Source organism: Vipera ursinii (genome assembly GCF_947247035.1).
Source record: "Vipera ursinii genome assembly, chromosome: 1".
NCBI classification, from domain to species: Eukaryota; Metazoa; Chordata; class Lepidosauria; order Squamata; family Viperidae; genus Vipera; species Vipera ursinii.
In genome coordinates, this window is record NC_139512.1 from 102,209,158 (window position 1) to 102,223,887 (window position 14,730).

General features: G+C 41.2%; 1 protein-coding gene across 1 annotated transcript; it reads left to right on the forward strand.

Annotated features, from left to right (window-relative positions):
* Positions 1-384: 384 nt before the first annotated feature.
* Positions 385-9,785, forward strand: LOC310635124 (small acidic protein). Its single transcript, XM_083353767.1, has 5 exons — positions 385-562; positions 2,673-2,756; positions 4,711-4,771; positions 7,888-7,997; positions 9,153-9,785. The coding sequence occupies exons 1-5, from the start codon at positions 497-499 to the stop codon at positions 9,387-9,389; spliced, it is 558 nt and encodes a 185-aa protein (XP_083209893.1). The 5' UTR covers positions 385-496; the 3' UTR covers positions 9,390-9,785.
* The last annotated feature ends 4,945 nt before the right edge of the window (positions 9,786-14,730 follow it).

Below are 14,730 nucleotides of genomic sequence, written 5' to 3' on the forward strand. Positions count from 1 at the left end.
AAGCAAATGCTACTAGCTAATTCTAGCTACAAATTTTTGCTACGCTTTGAATTGAGGAGCGAGAGACAAAAATGACTTCAACCCTTGAATAAAGGGGCGGGGTGAAGCCCGAAATGTTTATTCAGGAACCAATGGCTGATCGAATTTCCTCGCCGCCCAATTCCTTGATAACCAACCACAAGTGACTGGAGGAGCGCGAGGAACGGCGAAGAAAGACCTCCCGGTTCCATGCCACAGAGGCTTCTGGGAATTGGAGTTTCTGCCTTTCCAAGATGTTGCCCCGCGAACGTTTCCCCGCCGCTTAGCGAGAGAACTACACCTCCCGAGATGCCTCGGTGACCTGCGCCGCCGAATTTTTTTTTCCCCCTCTCGCGCTTGCGCTGTGCAAAAGCTTGCAAGAAGGCGAGAAGGAAGAAGGCGGGTTGGCGGCAGGAGCAGCAACAGCAGGAGGGCCGGGAAGTGGCCGTTCACTGGACTCTGGTCGGGCGTCGGGAAGATGAGCGCCACCAAGGAGTCCAAACCCGAGCACGGCCACGGCGTGAAGCGGGCGGCCTCCCCTGATGTGAATAAGGGGCAGGGAGAAATTGGGAGCTGCGGGGCAGGGAATTGGAAAGGGGGATCAAAGCAGTAGGGACTCTTGGGGCCGGCGGTGGAAGAAAAGGGGTTCCTCTTCCCATCATCTCTTCTATGTAGAAGGAAGAGATGATGGCAAGCATCCCTTAGGTCAGGGGTGGGCAACCTTGGCTCTTTTATGACTCGTGGACTTCAACTCCCAGAATTCCTGAGCCAGCCAAGCTGGCTCAGGAATTCTGGGAGTTGAAGTCCACGAGTCATAAAAGAGCCAAGGTTGCCTACTCCTGCCTTAGGTAATTCTCCCGCTTTATGTTGGAGAATTTGTGATAGGCTGGTTCGGTAGTACATCTCACTCGACTTGCCCTTCTGCAGGACTACAACTCCCATACTGGGCAGAAGTGAGGGACTACAGGTCCCATGCGGTGTGGGCAGTTGACGATCGATGCATCTGGATAAAGAGTGGATTCAAGAAGGTGGCCCTTTCCTTGCACATTTGTGCCTGAAGGGAAGCCCCATTTCTGCCACTGGGAGTGAGGAGTGAGAGTTTTCCTGTGGATTGAGACCCCCTTGGGCTTCTCAAGATAGCTTATTATGTACAATGATTAACCAGGGTGTTGAAAAGCTCTCTGAGAACCAGCCTCTCAGGAGCAAGGCCTTGGCAGGATGCAGAGTGTGAATAGGAGTTGGGAAAAGGCAGTGGCATTACTCTTCTGAAAAGCAGGGTAAAAATGTTTGTAATAAAGTAGTAGTCAATATATTGATGCAGTATAGCCAAAATAGAAAGCAGGAGACATGGTGGAAATGCAAATCCACTTGCCAGAATAGGTAAGTATGCATATGGTAACTTATGCGGACTATGCAAAGGTTAGGAATTGATTACAGATTTTCAACAGAAAAATCTGAGGTGCAACATACAGTAGATTATTTCTATAGAATCCTATAGAAATGGGCTTTTCCAGACTTGGAGGAGGTTAGAGGTACCATCCGAGTTACTAGTTTATGTGATGCCTACAAGTAGATTTTAGTATAAAAATGTGGATCTGGAATAAGTTTCTTATGCTGGACTATAACCAAAAATGTTTTTCTGCCAAAGGCTGGATATATGGTGCATGTTTGTACATTATGAGCAATGCTATGCTCTGTATGTTTTTTATTTTCAGAACGCCTTCTAAAGTTACAGTATGCATTTTTGGAACAGACTTTCAGCAGATAGGAACAAGATGGTGTTTTGGGGTTTGTTTGTTTTTGTAATATCATATAGCAGCATTGCTGAAAGGGGGAAAAGAACTCTTCCTGGCAAGGTTGAAAATAAATGGCATATTTCAATGAAATAAAATAGTATTTTTAATTTAACATTTTCATTAAAAAGATGAATTGATTAATTTTCTCTATCCAAATAGAAGAGAATAGTGCACATTATGAGCAATGCTAGATTATGAGCAAGGATTGAACTATTGGGTTCTTGGTATTCTCTGAATTTAGTTGGGGTTTTTCTTGCGGATGTTTCATTATCTAAGTAAGTAGCATTACTCCCCCTCACACTATTGCTCCACTTTTGTAAAGGGGGAATTATCCATCTCTTGCATTATTTCCATATTTTGTATTTGGAACTATAGTATGTATTAGTGATTGGAAGATGTCAGCAGGAAGCTGTGGCCAGGCAGTACTAGCCTTGTTGATTTGGGCTCTAATCCTCCCTGCTAAAAGTATATTATCCAAAATTGGAATATTTTCCTTGCAACCCGTGACCGTGATGTTTTTTTAAAACTGGCATTTATGTGAAGTAGATAGGCAAATATGGTGTAGCCATATGGAGTTTAATCCATGTTTATAATAATAATAATGTTGGAAGGGACATTGGAGGTCATCTAGTCCAACCCCCCCCCCTCCCCCCCGCTCAGGCAGGAAACTCTGTACCATTTCAGACAAATGGCTGGCCACTCTCTTCTTAAAAACTTCCAGTGTTGGAGCATTCACCGCTTCTGGAGGCTATAGCCGCAATGAAAGTGGTACTATAAATATTTATACTATCTGTACAAATTTACTCTTGATTTTTTTTTTTATTTTAACATGCCTAAAAACTATATTTTGTTTTTCAGCTTGGAGCTGGGAGCTGGGAGGCAGCTGACTTGGGTAATGAAGAAAGGAAACAAAAGTTCCTGAGGCTGATGGGTGCTGGGAAGGTAGGGTTTTAACGTTCATCCTAGCAGTATAATGATGATAGAAGAGATTTTTAGTGCATAGCTTTCCAAGCAGATTTTCTTCGTTTTCTCTTTTTTTTTATAAGAATAGAAGGTCGTCTTAAAAATACCCCTATCTAATAAGTAAAATTTCAGAAGTATGATGTAAGAGAAAAGTCATTTCATAAACCTTTGTGTGCCAGAATACCTAATGGGACAGTTGTACCAGAATTTATTACTTTTTTCTTATGAATTAACATTTACCTATTTGGTGTTTTGTCAGATATTTGTACAACAGTGTATGACCATGGAATCTTGCAATTATCTTTCTAAATGCCTAATACTGAGAATTTTATTGCTCTCTCTATCAACTTAATGCGAATGAACTTTTTAGGTTAGGGCCTCTACACCTTCTCAATAATACAATTTCCATTCATATCGATGTCATTGTAAAGTTTTCATACTTCTAGTAACACAAGTAGTCATTTCTGAACCAACACCCAGCTAGTACAACATAACTTTTTAAAGAGCATTAAGTAGTACTATGTAGCTTTCCATTTAAACAAGAAAATTGATTTCTAATATATACAGTTAATGTGTACGTTCATTTTTTTCAGTGAATATGGTTGAATGGCAGAAGGTTGGAGATATTAACTAATTGTATGGTGAATTGAATGAATCTTATTACACCCGTTCATTGTTTCAATTCTATAGAATATTAGTAAAAACACTAGTAAAAGGACCAAAAGCTCATTTAGGCAAGAAAGCTCACCCTTTCGGCATGAAGTTGACATGTTCTTCGATTCTTGTTTCCCAGCAATTAATATTTAAAGCATGTCTTGAAGCATGTTAACAGTGGGACCAGGGACAAATATTGTGGGAGGGGTAAGCCAAATCAGCTAGAAAATATCACATTTCCAACTTTGCTTTAGTGTTAATTATCTATGGAGATCCTCAATCATCCAGGTCATGGTTGTTGCAAAGGTGCTTTATCAAAAAAAGGCAACTGGACTTTCTTGGTTTTTTTTTCTTTTGAAAACATTTTGCTCCTCATCCAAGAAGCTTTTTCAGTTATAGCTGACTAGCTTATGACTGACTGACTGACTGACAGACTGACTAATTAAGTAACCAGTCAGTTAGAACTAAAAAAGTTTCTTGGACGAGAAGTGAAATGTTTTTAAACAAAAAAACAGGAAAGTTTAGTTGCCTTTTTGGGAAAAGCACCTTTGGGTTTAGAGTTAATTATTTTAATTAATTGTTTTTCATTTCATATTTGGTAAAGACCACTGTCATCTGAAATTTGAAAGTGGATGTAAATAATTTTCAAAAGAAATTTGTGGAAGTGCAGTGGAATGAATTTTCTTTAAAAACATTTGTAAATACTTGTCTTTCAGTTTATTGTTTTCTGCAAGTACCATCTGGATAGCTATGTTAAATATATATATATATATTTTCCTTTGGCAGAATCATTTTAATTGCTTATTCAAAGTGTCTTGTCACTCCCCAAATACAATCCCTAGAAATTGTGGTGCAAAATAAAAGCATAGGAACATAAGTAGTGCCCTGCTAGATTGGCCCATTGGCCCATCTAATCATCCAAGTGCCAAAGAAAGCCCACTAGCCTTCCAGCAGACGACCTTCGGAGACCATCACACTGCCATGAAAGCTAATAGCTGTTGAGCCCCATGATTTCCATGAATTGGTCCAACTCTTTTTTTTTAAGCCAGCCAAACCGATAACAGCGCCACATTTCAAAGTGGATATCAACGATCAGAAAAAATCTAAAGCTGATTTGTGTCATTTGAGTGGCCTGATATTTATTTGAAACATAACATGGTAATATTGAAAAATAATCCTTTGGGGGAAATGGTCTTTGAAAGCCCATGCTATAATAAATCAGTCTTTAATAGAAAACTAGAATCATTGTGTTGGAATAACAATATACGTTTTCTTCTAGAAAGAACACACTGGGCGCCTTGTTATTGGAGACCATCGGTCAACTTCTCATTTTAGAACAGGTCAGTTTTAACCAAGGTTTTAAAGGAGAATAGGTGTCCCCTGCTTGAGTTAAAGGTTTTTTCTAGGGAACTTTACCTTTGTGATTGATTTATCCATATGCTATATAGATTTGATATTTCTCATGCTCAAAACCATCCTTTTGGCCACCAACTGCTGCTGCCTCTGCACTATTCTTCTGAAGTGCTATATTGCCCCATGTGTAAGTAGTGGTATAAAACCAAAATAGTCTCTGACTTATTGTACCATGAAGTGACATGGTACTGTTTGTGCAAAAGGTACCAGAAAGTTCTATTTATGAATAATGTTTTACTGTTGTCCTCAAACAATATTATTTATCATTATTTCATTCTATATATTATAGCCGTCCCCTAAAACAATTTAAACTTACAGGAGTTCGATCCTGTAACTCCGGAGGAAGTGGACAGGATTATGGGGAGGCTGAGCTCCACCACATGTTTATTGGACCCGTGCCCTTCCTGGCTGGTTTATGCAGCCCAGGAGGGGACACGAGGCTGGTTCCAGGCGGTTATATCTGCCTCTTTGAGTGAGGGTAGTTTTCCCGCCGCCTTGAAAGAGGTGGTGGTAAGACCTCTCCTCAAGAAGCCTGCCTTGGACCCGGCTGTGTTGAATAACTTTCGTCCGGTCTCCAACCTTCGCTTTCTTGCGAAGGTTGTTGAGAGTGTGGTGGCGCATCGGCTCCCTCTGGTCCTGGATGAAGCGGATTATCTAGACCCGTACCAATCGGGCTTCAGGCCCGGGTACAGCACGGAGACGGCATTGGTCGCGCTGGTGAATGATCTCTGGAGGACTCGGGACAAGGGATATTCCTCTGTCCTAGTCCTATTAGACCTCTCAGCGGCTTTCGATACCATCGACCATGGTATCCTGCTGCGGCGTCTCAGGGGATTGGGAGTGGGAGGCACGGTTCTTCAGTGGTTCTCCTCCTATCTCCTGGGACGCTCGCAGTCGGTGTTGGCAGGGGGGCAGAGGTCGACCGCGAGGCCTCTTGTTTGTGGAGTCCCTCAGGGGTCGGTCCTCTCGCCTCTCCTGTTCAACATCTACATGAAACCGCTGGATGAGATCATTCGTGGTTTTGGAGTTGGGTATCATCAGTATGCTGATGATACCCAACTTTTCATTTCGACCCCAAACCACCCCAGTGATGCCCTCGACGTAATGTCCCGGTGCCTGGAGGCGGTCCGGGTCTGGATGGGGAGGAACAGGCTTCGACTCAACCCTGACAAGACTGAGTGGCTGTGCGTACCGGCATCTCGGGATATTCAGGATATCCCACACCTCACTATGGGGGGTGAGTCATTACCTCCGGTAGATAGGGCTCGCAACTTGGGAGTCCTCCTAGATTCACAGCTCTCCCTAGAAGACCATATAGTAGCTGTGACTAGGGGGGCCTTCGCCCAGGTTCGCCTGGTGCGCCAGTTGCGGCCCTATCTAGACCGGGATGCCTTACGTACGGTCACTCATGCGCTCGTGACCTCTCGTCTTGATTACTGCAACGCTCTCTACATGGGGCTACCCTTGAAGACCACTCGGAGGCTCCAACTGCTACAGAATGCAGCCGCGAGAGTTGTATTGGGAGTTTCTCGATACTCCCATGTCACACCTTTGCTCCGCGAGCTGCATTGGCTACCAGTTGTCTTCCGGGTGAGGTTCAAGGTGTTAGTAATGACCTACAAAGCCCTTCATGGCATGGGTCCGGAATACCTTGGGGAGCACCTGCAGCTGGCGTCAACTTCCCTCCGCCCAGCACGCTCCCACAGAGAGGGCCTCCTCAGGGTGCCACCAGTCAAAGAATGCCGACTGGTGGCCCCCAGGGGGAGGGCGTTCTCTGTGGGTGCACCGGATTTATGGAACCATCTTCTGGTCGAGCTCCGGATGGCGCCCGATCTCTGCTCCTTCCGGCGCGATCTTAAAACCCATCTCTTTAAACAAGCTGGCCTGGCCTGATGGGACGGGGTGGGATTTTTATAAATGAACTTCAATTTTAATCTGTATTAATTTATTATGGGCATTGTTTAATCACGTTTTAATAATTTTTAATTTTTGTATCTAGTTTTTATGTATTGCCCTGTTCACCGCCCTGAGTCCTCCGGGAGAAGGGCGGTATATAAATTAAATTAATAAATAAATAATAAATAAATAATAAAAACATAGACAAAAGAGCCTGCACTAAAAACAGCCATTGTTCCTCACCTGTAGACAAAAAAATTTGCCAAATTAAAGCAACTATTTGCTTTGCTATAGATATATCCTGGGAATAGCAAGGGAGGAGCCTTCTTAACATACTTCCTCCTGACTTTCTATGCTTCATTTTTTAAAAAAATTTATTTTTAATCCCATTTATATCCCACCCTTCTCCGAAGACTCAGGGCGGCTTACAATCTAAAGCACAAATCAATGTGCTTAGCAATAGCCTTCATTCTATGTATATGCCTGCTTATTAGGGCTTTCGCCCCCCCCCCCCCCCCCCGCGGCATTATTACAAAGTCAGCTTATTGCCCCCAACAATCTGGGTCCTCATTTTACCTACCTCAGAAGGATGGAAGGCTGAGTCAACCTTGAGCCTGGTGGGACTCGAACCTGCACTTATTGCAGGCAGCTGGTGTTACTTAAGGAGGCATTAGCCCACTGCTCCACCAAGGCTCCAAGGTGGAGCTTCATTGCTCTTTGCACTCTGGAGTGCAGCCCCACCCTCCTGGGAATCCAGACTGCATTCCACCACACATTAAACCACAGCACATCAGGTTCCCCTCACCCCCACATACATACATTTAATCCCATCTCTGGGACCAAAGTCCAACTTTAAGGGCTTTTTGAAACCCCAGGTGAGTGGAGATCATCTATATATCTGGGCGGTTGCTGTTCTAGCACCCAGATAGACTACCTTCCTAGGTCCTACAAAATGGCAATATTTAATAGAAATGTTGTGCAGCCACTCTGCCCTGAGTGGACAGAAACAATGGGAGAGGAGTGACCCTATGCCATTAGGAATAAACTCTGTTGTGGGTTGAATAAAATCTTTTATGCGCCTGCTTTTTTGTTGAAATATAGGATTTGTTACATGACGGTATGTTAATCAACATATGTAACCCTATAGGGGAAGAAGATAAGAAAATGAATGATGAGCTGGAGACTCAGTTTCAGCAAAGTATGGATAGTACCATGTCAGGAAGGAACCGGCGGCATTGTGGACTTGGCTTCAGTGAGGTAATTTTCCTTTGGCTGAGACAGTGGCTCAAGAGTCCTTCTTTGCTGTGCTTCACATGCATTATATAATACACTTTGTATTGCCAGTGGTTAAATAGGACCAACTTTCACATATCTGCTCGTTCTTCATCACATTACATAGCTAGTGGATAACATCCCTCATAGCCAGCATGGGGTGTGTGGTTTTTTGCCCCTGTAGATGGTGATATTAAGCTTCTTTTGCTGTAGCCTAAAATATTACTGCACTGTTGTTGTTGCAAAGTCGTGTCCGACCCATCGCAACCCCATGGACAACGTTCCTCCAGGCCTTCCTGTCCTCTACCATCTTCTGGAGTCCATTTAAGCTCATGCCTAGTGCTTCAGTGACTCCATCCAGCCACCTCATTCTCTGTCGTCCCCTTCTTCTATTGCCCTCAATCTTTCCCAGCATTAGGCTCTTCTCCAGTGAGTCCTTCCTTCTCATTAGGTGGCCAGAGTATTTGAGTTTCAACTTCAGGATCTGGCCTTGTAAAGAGCAGTCAGGGTTGATCTCTAGGACTGACCGGTTTGATCGCCTTGCAGTCCAAGGGACTCGCAGGAGTCTTCTCCAGCACCATAGATCAAAGGCCTCAATTCTTTGGCACTCAGCTTTTCTTACGGTCCAACTTTCACAGTCATACATTGCAACTGGGAAGACCATAGCCTTGACTTTTGTTGGCAGGGTGACGTCTCTGCTTTTTAGTGTGCTGTCTAGATTTGCCATGGCTTTCCTGCCCAGGAGCAAGCGTCTTTTAATTTCTTGGCTGCAGTCCCCGTCTGCGGTGATCTTGGAGCCCATGAAAATAAAACCGGTCACTACCTCCATTTCTTCCCCATCTATTTGCCAGGAATTGAGAGGGCCGGATGCCATGATCTTGATTTTTGTAATGTTAAGTTTTAAGCCAACTTTTGCACTCTCCTTCTTCACCCGCAACAAGAGGCTCTTTACTTCCTCTTCACTACTGCACTAGTAGCTGATTAAAATCAAATGATTAAGTTTCTATTACCATCCACAATATATCAACCGGCTGTTATTTCTATATGTATTGACATTGGAAATACACCTCAAAAGAAAGGGATCTGTTCAGAGTAACAAAAAGAAGCTGATAGAAATTTTTCTCTGAATCTTTTCTTTAGTTGGAGGAAGAGAAAGGAGCAGCACCGGAGGAGGAAGAGGAGGAGGAGGAGGAGGAGCAAGATTCCCCAGGATCAGAAAGTTCGGAAGACTCCGAAAGCGATTCTGACTCCGAGCAAGACGAAGTTGCTGAAGATCCACCATCTGCAGAAAAACACAGCAACTCTGAGGACCCGCAAGCCAAGAAAGATGCAAAGAGCAGCTATAAAATGATGTTTGTTAAATCCAGCGGCACTTAGCTGCAGAATGTAGGCAGAGTGAGCCTTCTGGTTACAGTGCAAAGTTTTGGACTGCTTATGGCACAGATCTTCCCTTGGTGGTTTTAATAAGGCCTTTTAGAGAAAGGGGTGTTTGTATTTGCAGCACCACACCAAGAAGCTATTTTTCTCAGCATGACTGCCCATTTTGTTTTGTAAGATACGAAAATAAAATTGAGTGGGGGATGTACTTAGTTTCCAACCTGCCTTTAGATTCTTCTTCCCTCTCTTCGTATTCCATGAAGGCCATTGAATTTTTCTTAAGTTTGTTAAATGACTTACTGAAATGGCATTTAATGTCTTTATGGGTGCTTTATTTTTTAAAGCAGTTTTTGCTGGGGTTTTGGATGGTATAATTATTAAAAAGTAAGAACGGGAGCTTCATGTGTCTTGCTTATCATCCAAAAGAAACAGTATTTTAGAATACGTGCTGCATTACATTTTGCAATGCTGAACTTCTGTGGGATGCATGCGTATTGAAGAGCTGATTTCAGAATTATGTCTAGATAAGGAATGGCAGAGCAGTCATTTAATGAAGAGAGGAATCTCTTCAGAAGGCATTATGGGTAAATTGTGTTACGCCTATACAGAAACCCTAAATAGGTATGATCTTAATAAAGAAAAAAATAACAAAATAAGTTGATTTTCTTTTCACTCTTGAAAAGAAAATCGTAAGTGTTGTCTTGTATGTTAACCCAGTTTTCTCAGAATTCATTAATTTATTCATTGAAATCCATTGAGTTTAGTATGGTTTAGCCAAGTATGGTTTAGCCATAACAAAGCGTATGTACTGGAGTATATGCCTGTGTGTGTGTGTGTGTGTGTGTGTGTGTGTGTATTAGTTTGATTACAATTTCCTCCAAACTGGAGCTCTTCAAATATTGTGAGGCTGTTATATATCTAGAAGGCATTTGGTCGAAGAAGCTAGGCTACAGCATTTGTACTCCTTTTACTATGATTTACGTAGTAAATATATTTTTGCATTTTAGCTGACTGCTTAAAATAAAGTTACATACATAAAGGCTTCAGTTAGTGGAAAAAATATATTACAGTGTAGTCACAAATTTGTACTTGACACAAAAGGAAGCCCCAATTTATTGTTCATTTAATGCTTATTCATACCCCCTCTGCTAACGTAGGTATTCTGTCCATCTTGTTCTCTCATAATGCTCTTCTGTAGCATCAAACAGCCCTTCCAAGATTTCCTTTCCAAATTTCATGGTGCAGGAAACCTCCTATATTTGGTTTCTGTATTAAGATCTGAGTTGTACAGGCTATTCTTTAGAAAGGTTTGAAAGAGGAGAAGTAATTGGGAGATTGTGGTTAGAGGGACTGAAGAGGAGAGCAAATGGGCACAGGATAGTTTTTGAGGGAGTGAGTGTAGATCTGATCCAAGTGTGAATAAGGAGAATTGTGACTAATTGAATGAAGTTATATACTTCCTTTGCCTAAGCTGGCTACATAACCAGAACCAGCAAAAGGAGATCAAATAGGAACAAGATATAAGTGCTAGTATCAGGTGGTTAACATAACTCCAACAACAGATTTAGACTGCTACACCTTGACAGAGACTCGCTTCTTCTTCCCTTTACTTGGGAAAAATGGGAGTAAAGCCCCAAACCTTGCTACCTCTTATTTGCTGTGCATAGATACACTAATTTGAGATTAGAGGACTTGCTGGAATTCTTGTGATAATACTTCAACATGCTTCCTAAGAAATTCTATGAATTGACTCTTTTGAGGGGGTTGTTCTTTGAAATTGTCATTCCCAATCAAGATTTGCTACAAGAAAACGCTGACTAAAATGGAGCGTTGGAAGTGAAGTGAAAGGGGGAAGAACAGACAGACAAAGCATCAAGTCAAACTTAGTACTGACTGAGAGAAGTATGAGCTTCAACGCATGCAATATTGGCCATCTTACATTACACAGTTCCTAAAGAGTAAGAAAACTAAAGGTTACTAATACCGTAATTGGTATGAAAGAAGACCAGTGACGGTTATCAGTTATTGCATATTAACGTACAAGTATCTGGCTATTAGACATAACTTGTAAGTTTGTACTTGGTATAAGGAGCTCCCGACACTTCTCTTCAAATCAAGATAGCTGTAAGTAGCAGGTTATGATAATTTAGTCCAAAGTCCAGAATGATAACTGCTTTCAGGCAGAATAAAGGTTTTAAGGAAAGAAGGCATGTTGAGGCTGAATCAAATGTTCCTAAAGAAGGATCCAGTCTTTGAATAAGGAGCCCACATCATCTTCATCTGCAGATATTCCTTCCAAGGGGGCAAATTTCTTTTGGCATATGGTGATGGGCATAGATTTGATGGTGATTTGGCTGAGCAAAAATTGCAGTTTTCACACAACAAAGGATGTCATGAATAGGCATAGACTTTCTCAAGTAGGCAATTGGAACAACTAGATGAACTAGGGTAATGAAAATATATTTTAGCATATCTTGAAAAACTATACAATTAAAACCAAATATTTTAGTAAAAAGTGACCCTCTTAGCAAAAACACTGGAAGGTATCGAGCACAACACCAATTTTTAAAAGCAGAAGATAGGCAAGATCCAGAAAATTTCAGGCAGCTATTCTTACTGTCTGTTCCGTGTGGAATTGTAGAAAGAATTTCTTTTAAAAAGCCTATGGAGCAATAAGCCTTGCTGAAAGAAAATCACTGGGTTCTGCGAGAGTAAATCCTCTTTCACAGTCTTCTAGAGTGTTTTGTTAACTAGTTAGACAAAATAGAATAGGGATAAATATTAAGTTTTCTCAATGAAAGGAAATTCAAATTTAAATATTTTTTAACTTACTGATCTCGATACAGGGTAAGCAGGGAGTTAGGCAAAGATATGGATTATATGAAATTATTCAGGATAGTGAAAACTCATTTATGAAGAGCTTCAGAGGAATATCTAAGAAATGGTCAAACAGAAACCATGCAGTTCAGTTTAGGTGGACATAAAATAATGCACACTGGAGCATGATGACAAACACCAATGATGGTGTTTGGCATCTACCAAAAAGCAAATTTCATGTGAGCAATAATTAAGAAAATGATTGAAAATAAACTCGCCAATACTGCATGCTTAGGTACTGCATATTCAGTTCTGGAATACTGTACAGTTCTGGTGACAATGTTTGAAAAAAAAATACTACAACTGCAAAAAAGTAGGCAAAGGAAAACAAAATACTTATTCATCAAACATCTACCTTACGAGACCAAGCTAGAACAAATAAAAAGACAAGAGGGGACATGGTCAAGATATATAAAACCCTGCAGTCACTATCCTATTGCATTTATTACAGCAAGATGTGATGGTCACTAACCTGAATGGCTCTGGAATGGAGAAATTCATGGAGGACAAGCTGAGTCAAGGTTATTGATCCTCAAGTCACTATTTTATTTCTGAATAAATAATACTGTCAGGAGACCAATGATGGAAGAGATGTCTCCTTCTGTCATCTGATTGTTGCCATTACGGAAACATGGTGGGATGAAACCCACAAATGGAACACACAGCTAGAGGGATTTAAATTATTTAAAAGAAACAGACCAAATAAAAGAGGAGGTGGAGTTGCCCTCTATATAAGGAATAACTACATATCTACAGAAATAAAGCACAACAATAATGAAAACTGTAAACTTGAATCCATTTGGGTCAATATAAAAGGGGGTGGGGGAACATGACATTGCCATAGGTGTATACTATAGGCCACCCAACCAAACAGAGGAAATAGATGAACTTTTTGCTAGTCAGCTAACTAAGGTATGTAGGAAGCACATTACAATAGTAATGGGGGACTTTAACTACCCTGACATCAACTGGGAGACAAACTCCGCACCAAGTGGAAGATCAAACAGATTCCTGACAAACCTAGCAGACAACATTGTTACCCAAAAAGTAGAGAAGGGAACTAGGGGATTAGCCATTTTGGATCTAATTCTCACTAACAGAGATGAAATGATAGAAGGTGTTGAAGGCACAGGAACCTTGGGAGGAAGTGATCATGCAATATTGGAATTCAACATTATGGAAGCACAAGCAATAGAACACAGTCAAACTAGAGTCTTGGACTTTAAGAGAGCTAATTTCAATAAACTTAGAGAGGGCTTGGGAAGGATTCCATGGATGAGAATCCTCAAGGGGAAAACAACTCAAGAAGCTTGGGAAATTTTGAAAAGTGAGATAATAAAAGCCCAGTCTAGCACAATACCAACGAAGAGAAAAAATAACAGCTCTCAAAAGAAACCAGCGTGGCTGCATAAAGAACTCTCTGACAAATTGAAAGATAAAAAGGACAAGTACAGAAAGTGGAAAGAGGGGCACATAACTAAGTCAGAATATCAGCAAATAGCCCAAGCCTGCAAAGATGAAGTGAGGAAAGCTAAGGCTCAAAATGAACTAAGGCTTGCGACAAAAGTCAACAATAACAAAAAAAGCTTCTTTCCACATGTAAAAAACAAGTAAAGGAAATGATTGGTCCATTAGTGGGTGAAAGTGGCAAGAAGGTGACAAGCAATAGGGAAAAAGCATCATTAACTCATTTTTTGCATCTGTCTTTACACAAAGGGAAAAAACAGACCAACCTATCAAAAATACTGCCATAAAAAACAGAATAGAAACATAAGTTAAGATAGGCAAGAAGTGGAGTTTTGATTATTGTTCACAAACATTCTTATTCCATCATATATTCATCAATGATTTGGATGAGGGGATAGATGGGGAACTCATCAAATTTGCAGACAACACCAAGCTGGCAGGAATAGTCAACACTCCAGAAGACAGGCTTAAGATACAGGAGGATCTGGACAGACTTGAACACTGGGCACTATCTAACAAAATGAAATTCAATGGTGAAAAAAGTAAGGTTCTACATTTAGGCAGGAAAAATCAAATGCACAGGCATAGTAGGTGGTATCTTGCTCAATAGTAGTAACTGTGAGAGGGATCTCAGAGTCCTAGTGGACAATCACTTAAATATGAGCCAGCAGTGTGCTGCAGCTGCCAAAAAAGCCAACACAGTGCTAGGCTGCATTAACAGAGGAATAGAATAAAGATCACATTTATTTATTTATTTATTTTATTTATATACCGCCCTTCTCCCGAAGGACTCAGGGTGGTGTACAGGGCAATACAATAAAATACAATGTACAAAAATTTAAAAATATTAAATACTACAGCCCTATTCAATAAATTAATACAAAACTATAAAATACCCCTAAACCCATCAGACCAGGCCAGCTTGTTCAAATAAATGTGCTTTTAAGTCCCGTCGGAAGGAGCGAAGGTCGGGAGCCATCCGGAGCTCAACCGGTAG

Excerpts from the sequence above, each read along its gene's own strand:
- LOC310635124 (XM_083353767.1), top strand. The coding sequence starts at position 497 with ATGAGCGCCACCAAGGAGTCCAAACCCGAGCACGGCCACGGCGTGAAG. Across the intron at positions 2,757-4,710 it reads GGCTGATGGGTGCTGGGAAG|AAAGAACACACTGGGCGCCT; the intron begins GTAGGGTTTTAA and ends GTTTTCTTCTAG. Across the intron at positions 4,772-7,887 it reads AACTTCTCATTTTAGAACAG|GGGAAGAAGATAAGAAAATG; the intron begins GTCAGTTTTAAC and ends GTAACCCTATAG.